Here is a 23,330-nt window from a genome sequence, read left to right on the forward strand (position 1 = left end):
ATTTTTTTATAGAGTAATAATTTTAAAAGTGTGTATATTTTGTATTCTGAGAGGTACCTGTGCAAGCCAGACACCTCCTACTGATACCATGGCTGTGGAGTCTCCTCAGGAGTTGCTTACAAGCCTAATCCCTCTGGATGGCTTCCATACCATTGATGATGGAGGGAGTTGCTCACTTGGACACATCAAAGCCATGTGCTGCAGACACAGCATCACTCCACTTGCCACTCACTTACCGCTCTGTGCTCTTTTGTTTTGCATCATTTCTTTCTTCACTATTGTTTTTCTATACATTGTTTCATTTTTCATTCGTATATGCATACGGCTTGCCAAGCAATATGGGCCATGATGTGATATATTCCTATCAAGTGTAATACTGACTACACACACGCACATAATCATTCATAGCAATTAATGGTTTGTGAGAGTCCTGTGAGTTTAATTACTCACAAATGTCAAAGTTACAGGGAGAATAATAGATAATCCCTAGCATCACCTCACTAAATGTCATTATTATTGAACCACCATTTGTCATGCTTTAGATTTTCTTTAAAAAAAAAAATCCTAGTTGTTATGATTAAAGGAAAATAATTTTTGTCTACTTTTAGTTTCTTGTTCCTTTCTGCTTTAGAGGCTCTGGTTACCATAAATCTAACTGTACAGATCTCAGAATCCTGCAAATTGCTCAAATAGCTTCTCTTCCCACCTCTAAAGATGAAAGTATGAAATAAGCCATTTTTCTTGTCAGCTTTCTGGATCTTTGTAAAAGCACCTGGCTGTGGCTATTGACCAGATGAGTAACATTCGGGGGGTCCTTGGTACAAAAATATTGACTTTCTCTGTACAATAAACAAACCTAATTTTGTGCTAAGTGCACTTTCTCCCCTTCTGATCACCCTGAAACTCTTTTCTCAGTCTTCAGCTTACTATGGTCACTTGTTTCTAAATGAAATGAGGTGACTTTCCTTCTTGTGAACAGAACTCAGGCTGGTATTTATCATCTCTGCAGGTCTGGTTTAGATTCTGGCTCCTGTCGATGCCATGACACCAGGATCCAACACCTACTGATTGAGCAATTTAAGACCAAACACCTTTTGTATGTATTGAGAACAAAAAGCATCCAAGAGTCCAAAAATAAAACTCAGCCTGTGCTCCTGCTTGCCTCTCCCGAGCTCTGCCACTTCTGCAGCCAAGGCTCCCACTGCAGAATTTCTTTGTATCAGCCTCCAGCAGCTACTGTCAAATCCAGTCTTTAGATGAGCTTTCCAATCACTACTTTTTATTTATTTGCTTATTTTTTTACTATCTTTCCAGCTGGACAGAGAAAGGCCTGAACTCTGAGAGAGCAAAGGAGTCTGCTTTGTGATTGCTTCTTCCAGTGCTGGTTTGGACCATTCCTTTAGATCCACAGTACTCTTCTGGTTTTTATTTGACACACCAAACTAGAAAAACATGACATTCAAAGGGGTTACAACCAGACTTATTAATACCCTCACCTGACTGTGGTCACACTCAACATTAGGGTTATTTACATGGTCATTCAATTCCATTCTAATTCACAGGCTTTTATGGCTCAGACAAACACAGACTATAGTAATTTGCCATTGAATAATAGAATTAGCTTAATTTAATCATGATTAAAGACATATATTGCTCATGACAAATAAAATTAAACACAGGGGACAGGGGGTAAGAGCTATGCCACTCATCCAGTGCACAGAGTTCCCCACCACAGTATCAATACTGGGAGTTGTCCTCTGGAAAGAGGTAACTGGTACAATTCCTGCAGTAGGCAGAGCCCCCAAATAGCCCAAAAGATTCTTTAGATTTATATCACAGCAAAATGAGTTAGACAGATATACAGATACCTATATATATAGATATACAGTGGCAACAACCTATCAAGGAAAAAATTCAGAGGTGCTCCCCTGCGAAATCACTAGTATGTTGTGACACTATCTACCTATCAAAGTTGCTATTATAGATGTGTGTGGCAATTTGGGATCACATACCTGTGGTTTCTCCATTCCAGAAAGAATGTCTTGAACTCTTTTTGTTTCTGAATCAAATTCTGCAAAATAGAGAATGTGGAGATTACCAAAATAGGAAGAAAAATAAAATTACCAAAATTGAACAAAAATGTCAAGTTATGTCAATAATTCTTCTGGAATTTGTAAACAGGGGAATGAGAGAGACAGACATTACCTGCACGTGAGCATCAGTTGTTTTGCTCTTGTGAATTCAAGGTATGCAGTTACATGGATTAATATTACAAAACATTGTAAGAACAAAAGATGGGAAAAAAAATTCCAGTAATTACAAATATTCAGATAGGTGGGACTACTTGTAGATGTGTCCTCCACAAACAAAGGTATCAATTGGGATTTGCTTTCACAGGGCAAAACCATCCTGTTTCCAAAGGTCAGCTGCAGAAGAAGCCCAGGAGTTTCTACAGCTCAATTACCACGGAACCTAATCCTGGTTTGATAACCAAGACCACCCTCAACCCAACAGCTGCAGAGCTGGGCTATCCACCTGCTCTCCAGGGCACTGGAGGATGAGCATCCTTGCCCTGTGTGCAAGAAGCCCTGATGAGCCACAGAGGGTGCCTGCCCTAAGCCCCAGCACCCACCCTAAATTACCTGTCCTTAAACCATGTAAAGCTTAAAGCTCTTTAACAGCCACCTGCCAACTATGGAGACAATAAAGCAATGTCAGGCAAATTCCAATCCCTGACCAGCAGTAATCCATCCTCCCTGACCAGCAGTAATCTCTCCTCACTGCTACAGTGGCTCTTGCAGGGGCTACACAGTGTTATCACCAACAGGCTGTGAAATGCTTCCCCTAAACTGGAGGGATTAATAGTGCAGAAGGTGCTGCAGAGGCATCATCTGAGCAGCAGAATCAGCCTTTCCCCCACCCTCCCCCCAAAACAATCTTGAGGTAAAGCATCAGTTTAGAGTAATGAGGTGACACAAAGCAGCTTTATTCCTTTTGGACGGCAGCACGAGAGGCCTCACTTTCCACTACAGTATTCTCTAATGGAAAACTAGGAACATATTTTTCCTGTGTTTTTTTTTCTTTTTATTTTTTAAAATGTTAATGTAAAAAGTTTGCTCACCACAGCAGGAGAATACAACTCACCTAAAGCAAAATGAGCCAGACATATTTGACATAAGAAGCAAAAAATATCAATAAACAGGTAAGATCAGATCAACAGCTTTCACTAATGATTCCCCCAAAACCTGACCTACTTCTCGTAGCCCAAGAATGTGTCTTTATTTTTGTCTGTGACCTGCTTTAAAATGTAGATCTTCTTTTTAAAAATTCCATTAAGTGCTTGACTGCCAAAAAATGGAATTGGCTGAATGCTGATGGCCGAATTCCAGTGTAAATGCCCATCTCTCTCTACAAGAATGCACCTTGGTGTGGAGTGGGAATGACAGATCTCCTGCTGCACACATTCCTGGATTCCTTTTAGTCTCAGCCACTTGGAAAAGAAAGGAGTAGTAATATTTCAGGAGGAGTGGAGGATAGCAAGATTGTTTTTTTCTATATAACCCTAGAGTGTATTATAAAGAGTATAAACTGGCAGGATTGAGAGAGCATAAGATAATACTGACTTCAAAACTACACAGATGGACTAAAAGGACTAAGGCTGAGATACTGATCCAAGTGAAAATGTTGAAGTTTGGGGTGTTTCTGAATTCAGGGTTCTTTCAGCATTGGTAAAGAAGCAGGACACAAAAGCCTGGACACAGATCTGGAAAGAGTAGAGATCCTGCAGGCTTATCTTGAAGGGATGCTAATCAGAAGCAGCTTCTGCAGCTACAGAGTGTAACAAAAATGCTGCTACTATTTTATTGAAAGTTTATGGTTATTATGTCACCCCTAATTACAACCCCCAGAAGCTGAGCGTGAATCACTCTCAACCTTAAATCCCAAACATGTGGAGTGAATTTTCTTTCCCCTCTCTGCTTTCTAGCAAGGATGCTATCTCTGTCACACTGAGCAGAAGAGGAAAACAAATCCTGAAGCCCAAAGAAATCTCACTTCCCTCTCCTGTGAAAATCAATAGCCTTGTACAGTAACCAAGTCCTCCAACACTTGCAGGGTCAGGGCTGAGAGTTCAAACTGCTCAAGGTACAGGAACTAACTCCAAGACCTAACAGAGTTGGTATGCCCAGCAAAGAAATAATAATTAAAGGACTTCTCAAAGAACAGTCCTACTCAGGGAGTTTTTTATATTAAAAACACGTAGCTTGTTCACAAGAAGATGTCTCTGGATACCAGATACGTTGAAGTCTTGGGTTATTGTGGAGATTTATGTGGTCAGTATGGACATTTATGTCACAATAGTTTATAAAGGTAAGCTGGAGTTGGAAAAAGAGAAATCTTCAAAGACTTTGGAGAGAGAGGGACTCTCAAAGACTTAAAGTGACAGTAAGTGAAAAAAAAAAAAAAAAAAAAAAAAAAAACCCCCCAAAAAACCCCCAAAAAACCCCAAAAAAACCAAACCACCAAAGACCCGAATTTAAAGTTGATGAATAATACATATATGAATGTGTATTGCATCACATTTTCTAAAGAATAAGAAATATCAGATGATGCACATATGGTGACCAATTATGTCAGGTATCCCCCATGCTAAACCTCCTGAGTGGTCACACCTGAGACTGGGCAGGTGACAGTGATCCCACACACACCCCCCAACCACTTCATACACACAGAACTACAGAGCTGATGCATCCATGTCACTGATTTGCCAAGGCCATGAATCATTTTACAAGAACAAATGCAGAGAAAGAAAAGCTCGCAGTGAGAAGCGCCCGTTCGGCACAAGCTTTGAAATCACTGCACCGGATGGAGAGTGTGTGCCTTGGAGCCCTGCACTGAATTCAAACAAAAACCAGCAGTGAATAACAGGTAATGTAAAATTAAAGGCAAAAACCAATAAATATGCAGAAGTGATGTCTGTAATAGCAGCAGAAAACAGCTCAGGTTGGAAGGGGACCTCAGGAGAAGTCATCAAGTATTACAGTATTTACAGTATTTAAAATACTTAGTTTCCCATTTCAAGAGCTGTAAAAAAATCCCAGGCTTCCATGGATGGCTGATCTTCTTTCAGTAATAAACATAATTACTCAGTCTCCTGAGCTAGACTAAGCTAAGGAGAATGAGACCTGTCCCGAATCCCTCCCTCAGTAGGGAAGTTGCTCTGACCTGCCAACCTCTCTCAAAACACATTAAGTATCGAGCTCAACATCTTTCTTCTAAGCCAACAAAGAGCAGAAATCCTGCTGAAAGAGATGACAGAGAAGAAAAAAATCCATTTTACATGCCCTATGCTGATAATATAGAGTTGGTGGAAGACCTTTTCTCCTGGCTCTGTTATTGTCACTAAGCAGCCACTGTGGACTATACTACTAGATTAGCTCCATTCAGGGATGAGGAGAAGGAGCATCTCCCAGACATCACAGATGCAGTGGTGGAAAGGTTGGGAAGAACAACAGCAAGGAAAGAGGAAGCCTTGATGTAAAACAGGAGATTAAGATTCAGAAAAATTACCTACAACTGCTTGGGAAAGATGGCGGGTGGCTGAGATGATTCACCTACCTAGTACTAACTGTCCCTGAACAACAGACAGTCGATTTGCTCTTCCATCTTTGTTCCTTCCTCTCTCTCAGCTGTCTGAGCCCTGAGTATCTGACACAAAGACATAAAAGCTCTGTATGTCAACCTCCCCAAACGCTGGGGCTTGCAGAGACAAGCAGCAGACACGTGCTCTCTCCCATTGCCATAGGGAACAGAAGCTCAGTCACGTCAAGGAAGAGTCCGACTAACACTTCAGGTCATTGTCCCATTATAACTTTTCCTCTCAACATCTGTTCCCCACATCTGTCATGGCAAAACTCTTCCTCCTAGGAGGAAGCTGGGGGTGGGGATGAATTCCTTGTGAATGCTCAGTGGGGTCCTCTGAGGAACAGTACGAAATCCGAGTTACTCTGTAGATCTCAGTGTCTAGGAGGTACTTTAGCAGTCCCAAGCTACAGTATTAGGTTCTAATTCCCAGGCTGTGGGTCATTTGGATCCAATGTTTCAGACTAGCCTTTCAAAGCAGAGAAGCCAGCTGAAAGACCTGGACCATGTCTAAGCTTGTATTTTGGTCATCTCTCCTTTTTTCAGAGTTTTGAATCATAAACAAAACTCTACAGATACAATCAGGAGTAAATGTCCCTAAAAATTAAACACTTTCCCAGCAGCTGTTTGATGCTAATAGGGTTTCAATGTTAAGTCTTGCTGAACTAAAGCTTTTTATTATATGCTTCTGTTAGCCTGTGTCTATGTTCCTTTCTGCACGTACAGTACAAATATAATTTTTAGACCTTTCCAACCATACTTTGAACATCAAGCACAGATTTAAAAAACAGGGAAAAAAATATGTCATTTCAAGGTAAGTTTGAAGTTTCCATCAATAGTTTACATGTTTGCATGAACAGCAGCTGTGTGTGTAAATGGTTTGAAATAGCTAAAAGCACTAAACTAATTAGGATTTTCCCATTGCAAATACAAATTTTAGGTTTGTTCTGCATTCTTTCCTTCGAAGAGAGGAAAAGGTCCAGCTAAAGACTTAGCTTCTGGCCACAGAAATTATTTACTGTTTCAACAGCCTTTCCATTCCAAGGGAATGACATCAGCACTAGCACTTTGCAAACTTTGAGTCTAATTCTCAAGCAGAGCTCACAGATATGCCAGTCATAACATGACATGCTTTCTCAGAATTTGTTCCAGATTTATTGGGGCTGTGACCGGCTTTAATGCTGGGAAAGATCTTTTATCAGTCACGTACAGCACAACCTACAGCCCCCAAGAAAATGAACTCTTCAAACACAGCCCGGCTCCTTCGTGAACTGCCTGCCAATGTCAAAGCTTAAGACACCAAGAACACATACAGACCTTTTCACTTCAGGGAACTGCAGAAATATAAACTAATAAACTCATTGTACAAGAACAAACCTAAAACTGCAGATGTCACACTGTAGCTGAGTCACAGAAAGCAGGACCAGAGGGGATGTGACACAGCCACCCAATCCATCCTCCTACACTGAAATATGATCAGTCTATATCAAACTAATTCCTCTGAGATGGCTGCCTAGCCCATTTTTTAAAAATAATTGAAAATTAAATAAATAACCTCCTGGCCCATGATTGTGGATCTCCAAACTTCCCCAGCTAGGCAAGTTACCACAGCATCTAACTCTCCTCATCACTGGGAAGATTATCTCCTCAACTTTTCCTGCTGCACTTTAAACTTACTCCTCCCTTCCCTGCACACACCACAGGCAGGTTCATCACCACCTTCTCTGTTGCCACCTTTCACATACTTAAAGGCATTTCTGCCTCTAAACGAAGCAAGCTCATTTCTTTCAAACCTGTATTTACCAGATCCCAATTACTGCTGTCCTCTGGCATGTTTTTTAAATTGGTCTCCATCCTTCTGAAGACATGGTAGCAGCCCTGACCACCGTGTGCCAGCCAAGGCCCTGGCAGCACCAACTAAGGAATAACATCCCAATTTACAGAGCTTGCTTGGAGATTTCATCTTCTCTTTGTCCATAGAGTAACTTGACTCTTGGGGTTTGTGCTTTACTACATCTCCCAGAACTACTGTGCAGAACTACCACACAGCTACAAAAAAAAAAAGGCATGTTTAAGAAGGATTGGCTCAAATGCAACACTTTACTCTTGCCTTCATCAAACTTCTTTCAAGGCCATTTGAGCTCCCCTCCTATTTTGTCCTCTTTCCTTCCCCCCTTAACGCACCAAGCACTCTCAGCCCTATCAGAACCTGATATGGACTATAATTTAATAAGCACCAATCCTTATTCCATCCTTCAAGTCCTTAATGAAAATATTGAATAAAATTAGACCTAGGACGAATTCCTGCCTAATCCAGTTTGATGCAGCTTTCCAGTTTGTCAGGAAGGCAGCCCAGGGCAGGGCAGGGTCAGGGATAAACTGCCAGGCTACGTGCTGGCTGACAGATGTAACAGTGGGAAGAGCAAGCCCAGTGTCACATGGAACACACAGTACTTTACACAACTCTTCCACACTGGGAAAAATGAGGAGCCCTTTAGAATAAAAAACTTGTTAAAAAAATATTTATATTCAAAACAGTCAATTACATCATGCTGAAATATAATACACCAAGGAAGATTACTAATTAAGCCTACAAATGCCTGGATTAGATTTCTAAATGTAAAATATTTCAAATTTCTGTTAATTACATGAAAGCTAATAAAAACACCAATGATAAAACACGATTGCAGCTCCCATGACCAAGGTAAGGAGATTGATGTTACCCAACTTTAGATACAATTGTTGAAACACATTCTAAATTTTTTAAAATTGCTGTGCATGAGCATATCAGATAGGTTTTCCATTTCTAAGAGCCTTCTCACTGTTGACAACTCAATTCTCCTGCTGAAATGCCTTAACTGATGTCCACAAGCTCATAACTCACTGTTTGTCCTTAAAGACCAAACCATACACTGACAGCAAAAAAAATAAAAATTCAAGTCACTCCCTAAATAACTGAAAGACAACAGAAAATCTGTTAACAGAAAACCCCTGTATAAACTCCAGAAAATTACATTTTCAGATCTAAAATAATAAGAAAAAAAAATCTCTAGTTATCCTAATTCACTGGGACAATAAGGCAAAGGATAATTGGTGCTTGTCTCAACACCACTGTGACTTAGGCATGAATTTAATCCCATGTTTCAGAGATGTCCTGACCATTGTCCATATGTATTAACCTGCTAGTTTCACCTTGACTGCTTCAGTATCCTATTTTCCATGGGACAGGATACTCCAAAATACCTGGAGTGCAAAGTCAAACTCATCCTTCTTTAACCAGACACCTGCTATTGAATGGATAAGGATCATATGTAGAAGCATTCAGATATAAGTAATGAAGTCACCTGGGCTAAAAAGTGTTTTAAAAATAAATGTCAGCATTTCCAATCCTCCCCGCTCCCTGTTATTGTTTGGATATATGTTTTTCGTTGGGATAGTGGAAGGAAAATAAGATCAGCAGTAACCTACAAAGGAAACAAAATGCTGGATGCAAGGGACAAACGGAGACTAAGTGACATGTTGGGTTTGTTTTTCTCTGCTTCTTTGCTGCTACTGCTGGAAGACAGCAATAACAACTCCTACTTGACTGGCTGAAGATCTGAGAGAATTCCTACTGTGAACACGCAGTTGGTCCATTAGAAGGCAGAAAAGGGCTTTCTTAGTAAAATACAGCAAGCCCCCCATCTCCATCACATACATTTTACATCTTAAGCAAGTGCTTTGTACATCTCCCAAGGATGATAACAGGGGCAGTGCACTGTGCATGGCTGCAGCTGGCTGGGTTTGAAGGAACACCAAATTAAACAATGACATAACCCACAGAAACAGAGGAAGCCCAAGCTGAATCTGCTGGAACAACAAACCACTTACACACAGGACCTCCTCTTGGAGCACTCTCTTTTCATACTTTTGACTTGCTTTAGCTTATTTTCTGTGTCAAAATATTTTTCCTTTTTATTTTCGGCAGCTTCCCTTTTGCTATCACGTTACAGCAGCTCACACATTACGTGGGGTTGAGAAGACAGTAAAAAGCTTAGCAGATAAACGAGGTAGTGGCCATCCCTCTATCTTTTGGTCAAGTACACAACAGCACAGCTGATTCATACAGAAGTATCTAACTGAGAAGACATGTTTAAAATTCTGTTGGTTTTTACAAGCATAATTTCCGTGCTACAGGCTGCAATTTCAGAGTGCTCTTCTAGGCTGTGCTGGCATCAGCAAAGCTCCTGTTTGAGCAGGCAGGCAGCATCCACATGTACACATCAGGTGAAGATACTCTACGTGGTAACGCCTCCTCATTCCAACAAACCCTCCTGCATGTGACAGCTGTGAATATGGTTGAGTCCTTGTGGCTAAAAATCTTGAGCCTCTCCAGCTTGCCCCTCTCATCCCTGCAACGGAGCAGGTTCACAGCTGGGCCCAGGAGGGACTCCCAGCACTGCTCTGCAGGTTCCATGCTGGATGGGCACCAGAAAGAGCAGCAGCTCAATGTACCACCGGTCAGATCACACACACAGACTTTGAAAATAAGTTTTTCTTCTCTTGTCTTGTCTCTTCTAAATGAGCATTAGACATCACTACCCCATAGCCCACTGCAGTTCATCAAGTGTGAAACTATGAGACCAAAGTAAATGGTTACAAAAAAAAAAATTAAAAAAATCAAAAGAGACATAATTAATCTGTTCTAATTAAGCAATTAATTTAATTAATTGTCCCTTCCCATACCTTGCTTAAGGCACAGAAAGGTGCCAAAGGACTGCTGAAAGAACTGTTAGAATGTAAGTGACATTACTTCTCTTTCTTTGTTTTTAAAAAAACATTACCTCTCTCCTTCCTTGACTTTCCGTCTTTTCAGATTTGGCTGGATTTATAGGAGCTACATATATGTGATACATCTTTGCAAAACATTTTTCTACCTATCTTTCAGCAGTTTGGAAGTAGTCTGTTTACCTGCAGTTGCCATTAATATCTTTAATTTCTAACAAGATGGAGTTCTTTTATTTGACAAGGAGACTGAAAGCCCCCCCTAAAATTTTCCTGGAGCTCCTGACTCCCACTTCCCAGGTAGAAGGCTGGCATTTCGATCTCACTACCAATTTTGCCAACAAAATATTAATCTTCTAGATACAATCAAGTTCTTCACACCCCTCACAATTTTGTACAATAGTTGGGATGAAAGGCTTGCCTTACCCTTAATTCCTTCCATTTTTTTCTGTGCTGCTTTGTCCCCCTCAGTTCTCCTCATTCCCTAAGACCATCTGCCTGTCTGGCCTTCATTAGCACTCAAGGGTTGCCCTCCAGGCTGATGGACCCAGGGGTCATTCAGAAGGACAAGTAACTTCTGCAAATTCACCACCTTGCTGTTACCATCAGCCCAGGCTGCCCTAGGTGATGTGACCATAAAAACTCCACAAGTTTCCCCAGCCCAAGGCAGGAGGAGGGTTAGGGTTAGATACCGACATTTCTTAAAATGTAACACAGCGGCTCAAAATGCCATCTGACACCAGCTGTGAAATGACATCATCTGGCACTTACAGAGGGGAGGAGATTTCCTCGGAAAGAAAGGCTCCCAGCAGCCAGGCAAGCAAGAACCTGAGCACCACCAACACAAGACTGTGAAAGGAGCCTCCCGACTCATCCTTACACTGACAAAAAGCACAAGTTTGACAGTACCAAAAATTAGTCTTCTCTTCCCAATTTGGTCATTGACAGCTCCACTGTGTCCCACCACAGGGATGGTTTTGTCTCTGTCACTCTTCAGTGTCCCCACTGGGACAGCCACAGCCAAGTGCTGCTGGGGCAGAGGTGATTCCAGCACCCTCCAAGAACTGAGGTGGAAAGCACAATCCCTAAGGAACACAAGCTGACAAGTCTCCAGTGTCACCAATCTGGGCTTTTAAATCCTGTGACTGCTGCCCCATGCCAGTGAGGAAATATTTTTCTCTGAAATACTACCTCCAGTGCAGGGGGACAATGGCATCAGCATTTAACCCACAAAAAACCCAAAAACGTACTTCTTCTTGACCTTCAAAAATGTGACCATAGGCAATTCCGGCCATAAAACCCTTTGCTAATCTGGCTGTTACACACAATAAAGGCATTTTCCTGATCAAGCACAAAACCAGCAAAATAACCTGCATAACTGCATATTTGCACAGAAAAACAAGCAGGCAGCACAGCCAAAACAGACTCCATAGGAGCTCCAAACTTGGTGGGGATTAAACAGAGCACTTCAGCCAAAATTAACAACCTCCTTGCCAGTGAACCTCGTAAAGCCACCAAGTCTGCTGCAACAATACAAAGGCAGCAGAGCACTTCCCCAAGGCAGAGGCACAGCACTGCCCAGATAATCTAAGAAACTTTAAAGAAAATACCCACAAGCCAAATTTTGCCCTCAGTTTCAACTCCTCAGCCCTCACTTGAATCAAAGAAATGTGTCCTTTATATTTCATGATGGGCAACGAAAAGCGCTTTTGGTTGCTGCGTTTTAGCAATAACCACTATTTCACTCTCAAGAACAGAGTCACAGCTAAGCAAACTATTCATCCTTTAAGAGAAAGTAATCAGGGAAAGCTTTCCCTAAAACAGGATAACACTAGAAAATGTGTCATCTTTTCACTGTTCTTGATATTGTCTTAACATTTACATTAAAGCCGAAGTTTTATTTCTATGCACTACTTACGCTGTTTGCATGGCTTCAAAAGAGGTTAGATTTGACAGGAAAAGCCTGGGTTTTTTTAAAAAAAAAAAAATTCCAAATCATAATGCTAGAAATACAAAGATTTTTCAGGGAGCCTGGGATTTTTCACTGTTAACCTAGTGAATGGCTGCAGAAACACACTGTTTTTTGAATGAACCCCAGCTCAGCTTCTCTGTTACCATTGTAAATTACTGACCTATTTTTTCAGATGAAAACTATGATAAAATGAGATTGCAATGAGTGATGGAGGAGATCACAGTAATCCTGGAAACCAAGGAACATGTTTTTTTCTTTCCACTCAGCCCAGGCACCATAGCTCAGAGATGGGGAAGGCAAAGAGCTTCCACCCCCATCTTTAAATCAACCCAAACATCTGCAGATTGACAGCAGAAGAGAAATTAGTTCTTTCCTCATGACAGATGACAATCAACTGACCTGAGCAATCCCAGCCTAAAATGTTTTGCAGTCGAGTCTGAATGATAAACTGTAACTATGTGAGCCAGAATGATATTAAACAGCACATTTAAAAAAGATCGAGGGCTAAATTTCTAGAATGCAAAAGTAAGAAAGGTTGATGTAATGTTAACTGTGTCGTCCCATGTCTGAGATGTGAGCAGTGCACTCAAGAATGTTTAAAAAACCTGATCTATAATGTCTGTACCAGCTTTCTACCAGTGAGCTTGAAGTACTGCCTGGGCAAATAGCAGTCCTGTGTGGGACAAGGGCAAAATGCAATCTCTGATGTTTTCACAACCAGTTTCACCACTAAGAACCTTTTGAAATATTTAAAATATTTCACAGAAATATCCACCTGATTACCCCTCGCTGGGAAGGATTCAACAAAGCTCCAGGAATTTCAGCTCATTCTGGATTTCATTGCTGAGATGAAATTCAGGCACAAGTCACATGAATCACAGTAAATCAAAGCAGCTGCTTCTAAGCACAGCTCCTTAGAGGGGGGAAAAAAAAATCACCAAGAAATACAAACAACAAAAACCCAAACTCAGGACAAAATCTTTTTATAACAAAACCTTGGAGAAAACTGAAATGGCTGCTTCATTTTAGAACAGTGTTTGTCCCTTCTGTTAAGTGCAACACTCAAAGCATCACCTTGCATTAGGATTTTTCCTTCCCTTAAAAGCGAATATACTGAAGGTCACAAAAACTTTGAAAATTAATTCCACCCTTCCTCAGAAAAGGAAAACTAACTGATGGGGTTTGAAGCACAGCCTAAGAATGTTCAGTAAACAAATCACATTAACTTCTGCGGGACATAAAATTTCATTTCACCACCTTTGCAAATCCAGCTGGACGTATAGACTGACATTGTTCAGAACATCTGACTATACAAATAAGGGTTGTTCATTAAATTATTAGACTTTAATGTGTTTTATTTTTTATGCTCTGGAGGGAGGAAATGTTCTACCTCTTCCCTATAAATACTCTCTCCCTTTTGGCTCAGTGTCCCAGATACTGCCAAATAAGGGAAACATAGTTCCCTTCCTTTGTCGGTGGTCCACCTTATCTCCTCTTAGCTAGTGAGAATACACTGTTTATCTTGCTCTGAAGCTTTCAGACCTTGGTGTAACTCTTCTCCCCAGCACAGGGATTTAACCACTGAGCATTTAAGCAGGATGAAAATGTACTTAGTATGACTTTTTTCTGTTGGTTGGGTATCTATAAATTACGTAAGTTCCTAGGAAGAAAGTTCAGATTTCAGTTTTCTGGATTTGACTGTCAGTTGCAGCAGAAGCTGCAAATTCTTGAGATAATACAAAGAACCTCTGGGGGAAGAAGCTGTGCCTTACGTCATTCAGCACTGACTTCCTGATAAATGATGGAGCAGAGAGTTTATCCAGCTCCCCCTGCCAAAGAGATCCTGCTGGCAAATGAGGCAAGGGAGGGATGAAAGCAGACGAGAAGAAAAATATGAGTCTACAGGGGTTGATCAGCATTTGGAAAAACAGCCTTAGGGTAAAACTCAGGCCACTGTCAAAAGGGTTTTTAAGTCACCAACATCGAATGTGAGCCCTGGAGCAAGATTTACCCCCCCCTTTTACTGGATATGTCCTACAGGTTCCTAGGTGGATTTCAAGCTGTGTTTCTTGCAGGCTACCACACTTACAAAGACTGGGGAGCTTCAGCTAAGGTTTATTTTGTCCAAGCTGCTGTGATGAGACTGAAAAATGTAACCAGAACTGTGGTGACCCATTCTGCCCCACTCATGCCACAGAGCTGTGGATGCCCAGGAGACCAGCTCTCAGAGCACCTTATAACCATGATGGATCATGTGTATTCCCAGAGACTCTGATGTTTTGTTTGCATTTTCAGGTACAAAAATCTGGATGAAACTAAGTTTTCAGCATTTATATTCACCTTCAAAAGCAGCTGACAGTGAAGATGGGAGAATATTGTGCAATTAAATTAAGAGGCAACACTCCCACTTAGCTGACAAAGAGAATCTCTTATCTACAACTTCTCGTGCCTAAGTTATGAAGCTGGTTCTTTAGTCTTTCAAGATAAGTGCCTAAAAATAGAGTATCTCCTCTCTCCCTGCCCCAGCCCCTCTAGGTTGCAGAACTCAGTGCTAATGAAGCACAAAACAGGCTCTGCCAGAACGAAGCCATGCGGTGTGAAAGAAAGTAGGACTGCCATGGTATTCAGGCTTCCCATAAACTTGGTTTTTTTTCCTGTAGTATGGATATAGCAAGAGAATACCTCCATGCTAACGACATTTCACATGCAGACAAGATTTCATAGGCTTATAAATTCCTGGAAATTATTCTGCACATAGGCAACTTCTGGGAAAGAGTTGGTCAAGAGGCACTAGCAGGAACTACCCACAGACAGCTCAAAGCAAAACACTGCTGGGTTTGGAACTGGGAAAAGCAATGGCTGAGGCAGGGAGTGCACTAGCACTGGGCATGGACTTGCTTTTCAGTACCACTGCTCAGTTTCTGAAATTTAACTTCTACCTTTCTTCATCAAAGCCCCCATGATGTAAGTTAAGCTTCAAGACAGCAGAGGAAACAGGGATTTGTTTCTCTCCCTCAACACAGTGTATTTCAGTAATGCTGGACAAACATTTTAGCCATTTTTCTTGCTGAAGAAAAGTCACAAATTAAGCCTGATCTGGATAAATTCCTGCAGGCACACAGACTGACATGAACTTGGGAACATACTCTGCCTGAACCCTGCAATATGTTTCTAATACAGTCAGTCTATATAGAGCTTGCTTAAGTGGTTACTTTACGTGACTATCAGGCAAAATATTATTTGGTGAGAATCTGTGTGGCCCAGCTCATGGAGTTCACTCTGGTACACAAAGGTGTGCTCTCAGCACGTTAACATCAGAAGTATCTGAGGCTCATAACCATTTTGTTTACTGCCTGAATAAACAATGTCACAGCCTATTATTTTTCAGAAAATACCAGAGATAAAGACTGTTTAAGAAGCAGGTATATTTCCAAATAGAAACAAACAAAACCACCAAGGCTCAGTCATTATGTGGGAGATAAGGTCAAGGTACGAGAATATCACACTGGAAATTCCAGGTGTCACAAATGAACAGTGGTTCCTCAAGTTCAGACTATGCCCTAATTAATGCATCCTATTTCCTCTCACGTATTAAAGATTACAGAATGCATGCACACAACACACAACATTTATTTCTAATGAGATATAAGTCTAAAGAATTCAGCCAAGTAGTATTAGTTGCTAAAACTACTAAAAAATGCAGTAGGAACAGTAACACTATTTAGATTTCATGTGTGATCCTGATCTATGCTCACAAGATTCAACACGTCTCTGTTTCCACTAAATATTATGTTTCACATTGCATTACTTGGTATAATAGTAAAATTCACTTAGCCTGACAGATGTATTCTACTCTTCAGAGTGTTTTTTTCCATGTTACTAATAAAATCACTGTGTCAGTTTTGGCAGGTTGTTTTTCAGATGACAATCTTGAAGAAATTCATTTTATAGAACCAAATAAATTTAGGGACACCAGGGAAACTGCACTTACATAGGGGTATTTTGTACAGCAGCAGAAAAAACATTTATCAGTTTTGTCTGCAGAACATTTCTATATTGGTTTAACAGAAGTCTATTAGCATTTACCAAATCATCAGTTCCTGGCTAAAAGAACATAAAAGTTCCATGTATTGCCAGTGCTTCTCAGTCTCTGCTTACATGGACCAAAAGTGATGAAACTACTTTAAGCTTTTAAATCTATAGGATATACAAACACAGATACATGTATGACTCAATAAGCTTGCAAAATGGATTCAGGACCAAAATAGAAAAGAATTGACAGGATCTAGAATGAGTAAGTAGAGGAACTTTGCCTGGTTCCTGTCTGCAGTGAATCACAGCTCCTTCAATTTCCCTTTAATTCACAGCTCCAGATTAAAAAAAACCAACTTGAGAGGTAAACAAAAATAGAAAAAAACCCCATGTTTTTCCAAAATATATTTAAATGCTATACAGAAGAGACAGAGAGAACAGGATAGGGTTGTGTCTGCTCTGGTTTTTCATACATCACCACTGTGCATCATGTACTTGCAGCTTGCAGAGTGCAGGGATACCTGCTGGTACCAGCTCTTGCTAGGCCAGGCTAGTCATACCTCCAATTCACTTCTTCACCTCAGAACTTCTGCTTTGACAAATTAAATACTTATTTTAAAATCTTTTCAAATTAAAACCACCATAGTTGAAGTTTTCTTGCCAAGCCCATTTTCCATATATTCCCAATACATTCTCCTCAAAGAAATGAGCACACAGAGCTATAGCCACATCTCCTGAGAAATGTCCACTGGCAATGCAGGCAGGAATTTGAATCCATGGTTTTCACCTTTGGGAGTAGCTGGAGGCTGCTCCAGTGCACAACATCAGATTGACAAAACCTTCACAACAGGAAGACAACACTCTGAGCTTTTAAACTGGTTGTACACATAGGACATTGGTACTACAAAAGTTTATGATCTATTGAACTATTAATTGCTTCTAATATTTTTCCCTCCCTTCTCCATATGTAAAGCACATCAATGCCACATGTAAGAAATCAGCTGCTTGGAGCAGTAAAGTGGACACCAACTCAGTGTTCCTCACTTTGGGCAGCTGAGAAGTGAATCTGATTTTCAAAACTGAGTTAGACAAGTTCACAAACAATAGGTCAACAAGTGGGCACCCGAAGGGCCAGGCAGGACTAAATCCTCTGTGGTGCCCAGCAGGTTGGGATGCTGATGGTCAGAGCAGGGACCAGTGTCCAGGATGCAGCTGGGATTGCAGGCCCCCCCCTCAGCATCATTATCAACACAACTACTGAAAACAGACCACTGGGCTCGATGGGCCCCTGCTCTGATCCTGTAGAGTCAAATCTTCTGAAATCACCACAAAAAAAATTCCCTATGAACGTTCACATAAAGGCGCACGCGACCGCCCCGGAGCCGCCTCCCTGCCCAGGCTGGGTCTGTTTATTCTGGCACCCAGCTCCCAGCACCCACCCAGCTCCTGCACAGGATGCACATAACAATCCATTGCCTGCTTTCCACTTTTACCCATTTGAAGTGTTTTAGTTTGGGCTATCCTAGGCTCTTCAAACTTCAATGACGATTAAAAAGATTTTATCTCATTTGAAGGAAAAAGAAAATGTTTCATTAGGAAATAGGCAAAAGCATTGTAAGAATGCTCCAAACTGCTTATGTTCCCACAGTACTTGCAGCCACACACAGGACTTCTCAAACTACCAGCTCACTACATGACCAAGAAGTGAACCACTAAGTGCATGAGAAGGAAGTGACTCAGACTGAAATTCATAAAGGACAGCAAGAATGGGACAGGATTTCCGCTTGCAGCTCTTTTTACATGGCAAGGCTCCTTCAATGAAAAAAAACCCAACCCACAAAAAACCCAACCCTGCTCCCTCCTCTCCCATTCAGCTTTTAAAACAGCTCTGCAGAAAAGCTAGAGTATGGATTTTAAATCAGAGTCCCTACATCATACCTCCAAGCCTTCTGTCTGTACATGACACCATCCATCATCTTACCACTAACAGAATAGTTACTATATTTTCAGACAATTATAAGCCATCGGCTTCCTTTTTTTGGCCTTAAAATGGCATATTTCCAACATAACTAGAAATCTTCATTTACAAGTGCACCTCCCACCATAACGACATGATGCTGTCAGTGGAAAATATCAGAACTGCACTTATATCCCCAATCTGAAACTGTTAACGCCCTAGTAAAAAGAGGTTCTGATGTTATGTTATAGATCCAGCCCAGGACAAGAGTGCATTATAGAAACAACAACGTATTTTTAATGTACCATCATGTTGTTCAGAGCACAGACTGACAGAGAGGAGCACATGCTGGGTCCACAATTGAAAAGGTGACTGAAAAAAAATACTCCAGAGTAATTTACTTAAATTCAGTCCTATTAATGATTTATCACCCCACTTCTTCCAACAGTGCTGAATCAGCTTTTGGGGGAACCCCTGGTTCTTAATATTGGCAAGTGGCAATAAGCTATTGATATATGGCAGAATTTTTCTTGAGCACTTCCTCAAATGTCATAGGCATAATACATGCAATGAGTGTAGATTTGGATGGAAAAGTACATTGTTAACTATCTCATGTCCTGTGATTTATGTCATCCCTTTTCAGGGAAAAGAGCAGAGCTGTCCTTGCATTGCACACTGAACATTTTCTTCAATATTATTCATAGGATCATTGAGTGGTTTGGTTTGGAAGGGACCTTAAAGACCACATAATTCCAACAGCCCTGTCCTGGGCTAGATCGGGTTGCTCAGAGCACCATCCAACTTGGCCTTGAACAATTCCAGGGATGGGGCATCTACAGTTTCTCTGGGCAATGTGTGCTAGGGCCTCACCACCCTCACAGGGAAGAATTTCTTCCTCATATCTAATCTAAATCTGCCATCTTTGAATTTAAAGCCATTCCCCTTGCCCTTGTCACTCCAGGCCCTTTTCAAAAGTCCCTCTCCAGCTCTCCTGGAGCCCCTTTAGGCACTGGAAGAGGCAGACTGAAGAACAGAAACTCCCATCTTCCACTTTCCTGTCACAAACACCACTGTGCAGATCATATTCCTCTCCTGATTAAAGCAGACACTCAAATTGCCTCTCAGAGCATCAGCTCAGGAGAGGCTGGGACTGCTGGGAGAGATACCTCCTGCCACCAGTGAGCTCCTACCCATGCTTCCAGCACCAAGGCAGCTTCCAAGACTTTTCTTCCAACAGCCTGGTCCCTGAGGAAAGCAATCACTGCCACACTGTAGCGCTGCTGACAGGCTGCGTTCTGCATCAAACACAGCTTAGGTTGAACAAGGGTCTGCTCCAGCTGTGTCCAGGGCTCCCAAAGCCTCCTCCCTTCCCAGGAGCTGGCTCACTGGATTGCTCTGACATCCAAACACCTAAAAGAAGCATGCCAGCTCTACTGGATAAACACACACACACACCACAACCAGCTATGAAATGGTACACTATAAAGCACATCAGAATCCCCAGTAAATAATTCATGTAAACAAACCCCTCAGCTCCAGTTCTCCTTCACGTTACAGTAAAACTCATACATTCCTACTTGCCTCTTGAGAGTTTTTTGGCTAAGTAGTTTTCTAAATAAAGACTCTTATTCCCTACAAATTTTATATATATATGCATTTATATATATTAATAGATTTTCCAGGCTATTCTGCAATTTTGGAAGAAGCCACACAGCACCATCAAATTTTTAACCATTAGCAGGCTTGAACTGATACACATCCACAAAACCTTTAAGTTTAAATCCCTTTGCTACTTGTTGCTTCTGACACATTCATTTTCCTGTCTATTCTAAAAACACTGTCATCTTAGCAGAACAAATCAAAACTAGCAACTGTGCCCAGATTGCTGTTAACTCTCCCCCCAATTACCTGTATGGCCATGTTAATCAGGTGTTCATCAATAAATCCCAAATAATTCAAGAAGAAACAGAGAAGGTAAATATAAAGCAGAAGATATATTATTAGGAGCTTACAAATATCAAGCGGAAACTTATTTTAGCAAATTGCTCGGTAAGAACCTTTAAGAAACCTCCGTGACCTTTCTGCAGAAATTTGCATATAGGTATACATGTATGACTCTAATAATACACTTTGATGTCAAAGAGCTCACTTTTTTTTTCTTTTAATATGAAAAAAACTTCTCCTATTCCTGCTTTGGCCATGGATTTTGCTGTAGGGCAGTCTGACGTGACTCCTGGGCTGCCATCTCCAGGTGGAGATGCAGAACCCAATTTTAAAAAGGCAGGAGGGTGGGACAACAGATGTTTATTTGCACAGCCTCCTGTTAGAGACCTGTTCACAGTCTGGGGGAGGACTCCACCACTTGGTGTTCCCCGTTTTAAGGCACCCTCTGGCTGACAGACTGGATGTGCTGTAGCCATGACTTCACTGATTTTGCTGGCATTTCAAAAGTGCTCACGCTCTTCAGCTGCAGCACAACAGACTAGTCCAAGACAACAAATTAGACAAACACGAGGGCTGCAGGAAACCTTTAAACAAGATTTTTTTAAATTAAATCTAGATTACTTCGAAAATGATCATCCAGGCTGACTCTGTACCCACTGAAGATACATTGTGAGGACTACACTTTATTCCAGGTCTTTCACACACGTGCCTCCCAACCCCTCATGTATTCCACCTCAGATAAACAGCTAAACATAAATAAGAATACTAAAGGTCACATAAGTTGATTGACAAGAAATAACTAGAAAGTCTAATGCAGTGATTCATTTTCTTGGATTACAGCATTCTCAAATACAGCTCCTTGCTAATTCTAAAGATCCTGAAGCATGTCTGCAAATCCTCATTCCTTACCGCGCCAGCAGCATTTTTTCCCCCCCCTTTGGCTATTGATTTAGTTAGTTTTCATGAATATTTATTTCAGTTATGTCTCACAAGTAAAAGTACACGGCCAAATAAATATACACTATAGATAGATAATGGAAAACCTATGTCATATGCATAAATTCACACAAGAGATTTCAGAGTGTGCTACATTATAAATATCCTGGACGTGTTGGGTATAAGCTTGGTTACTACATCAAAGTTTGTTAAGGCAGTTGCAGCTGTAAGTGTTAGCAAAGAGACAGGCAGAGATGAGAAAGGCTGAAATGCAGAATAAGTTATTAAGCTAAATTCAGGTAGAACTGTCTGTGTGCAGAATGGCTGGTGATAAATGAGATTTGATTACAATAAAACTTTACATCGTTCATTTAAAGTTTTACATATTTAAATGGGAAGCCTCTGAAAACGCTGAAGAAAATTATTTCAAAAGTATCCAGTATTTGATATGAATGTAAAGTATTTGACCCCTAATTCCAATGGCTAAGATTAAGGAATTTCTTCTCAATTTTCTTCTGTTTCAATTAATCATAGTTCCATTGAACTTTCACATTAAAAAACTTGTTTTTTCAGCCATCACCTCTAAACTTTGTAATAACTTTACTAGGTTTACCCAGCAGATGCAAAGTAATAGCACCCAGTAGCCAGGTTTTGGTTATAGCTCAATTGTCCATTAAGATTTTTTCAAAGTGCCAAAGATGCCTCTACGAAAAGCAAAGCAAAACTCAAGACCCTGCCCACAAAATGCATTTCTGCTTCCAACAGACAGTGATGCTGCATCTCCCAAGGGAGTATTCATGAAAGATGGGGAGGCAACCAGATCACCTCACAAAACAAAGCCAGTGTAGCAAGCTCAGTGTCTCTGCGTAAGTTCACACTGAATTAAGGCGGGCGGCAGCGGTCTTTGGCATGGTCACTCGACCCACACAGAGGAGGCCATAAGTCGGAAAAGTGCAATAAAAAGGAATTTAAAAATAAATAAAATCTGTCTTTACCATGTGGGTCTTGCTCATTTGACTTGGGGCTGCTCCTCGCCCTGCGCTCCGGCTTCTTGGCGGCCGGGGCTGCGCCGCCGCTGCTCGCGCCGTTGTGGCTCTTGGCGTAGCCGTTGTACACCGTGGTGCAGCTGCCGATATGGCTTTTGTAGATGGAGGAAGGGGGGCTGTTCAGGCGGTTCTGCCGATCGATCTGCCTGTCTTTGAGTTTTTTGTGCTGTGGTTTGCTGTACTGATCCTCCCTGGTGATGTAGCTGGACATCCCGTATAGTGGTATGATTTCTGAAAACGGAAAGAGTTCACCTGCGTTAACTTGAACAACAAAAATCACCAGAATATTTTTTTTTTTTTTCTGAAAACAGAATTCCTGACCCTCTCCAAATGAAATCACTCCAGATGTGCCTGGAGATTTTATAACAAACCAATTTTTTTTTCTTAAAAAAAGCTTTTCAGTGGGACTGATGATTTTTTGTATTAACTGTGCTCCTTAGACGATAGAATTTCATAACTCTTTGGGTGAGTGTGTAAAATACAGCAATTAGGGTGATAGCTTTTTCCCTCCTTTTCAGTCTTTGTGTTTCAGGGACACAGATTTCAAGCAGAAATCCATGGAGACTGATCTTCAGGAGAAAGCCTTCATAAGTTCAGAGCAATTTAGCATTTTCTTCCCCAGGGCCTGACTGGACAGAACAAGCTGAGATGTGCTGGTTTCAAGCTGCCATCCCTGATTACATGCAATTTAATTTCCCAGGATAAATTGACTTTACAATTCTGTCAGCTGTGCTGCCTAAGCAGAGAAGTGCAACATGAAGTGGAAGCTTTAGGAAGTAAAACTATCTAAAAAAAGTTTGAGAATTATCATAAATATCATATGTACACTTCCTCAAATTCAATCTCCCCCTCCCCCCTCCCCAGATGACTCTCTCTAAGCTAACGCAGGTCAGCTTGCAGGAATCACAGTATTTTCTGCTTTTCTCTATCATTCAGTCCTCCTTTTTGAGCTCCACTTCTTGAGTGTGAACCTTGAACATATTCGTGCCCAAAACAGTTTTGGCTTTGTTAGCAAAATAACAATTGATACTTGATATAT

General features: G+C 41.1%; 1 protein-coding gene across 2 annotated transcripts in view; it reads right to left on the minus strand.

Moving 5' to 3' along the window:
- The window catches only part of FNDC3B (fibronectin type III domain containing 3B), a 191,794-nt gene that overhangs the window by 65,141 nt on the left and 103,323 nt on the right, over positions 1 to 23,330 (minus strand). For both annotated transcript variants that reach the window (XM_017827764.1, XM_017827765.1), the window contains 2 exons: positions 22,241 to 22,522; positions 2,013 to 2,071 (listed from right to left, as the gene is read on the minus strand). In XM_017827764.1, the coding sequence (XP_017683253.1) occupies positions 2,013 to 2,071; positions 22,241 to 22,522 (341 nt within the window). The remainder of the gene's footprint in view (positions 1 to 2,012; positions 2,072 to 22,240; positions 22,523 to 23,330) is intronic.

Source organism: Lepidothrix coronata, unplaced genomic scaffold, assembly GCF_001604755.1.
Source record: "Lepidothrix coronata isolate B3197 unplaced genomic scaffold, Lepidothrix_coronata-1.0 Scaffold142, whole genome shotgun sequence".
NCBI classification, from domain to species: domain Eukaryota; kingdom Metazoa; phylum Chordata; class Aves; order Passeriformes; family Pipridae; genus Lepidothrix; species Lepidothrix coronata.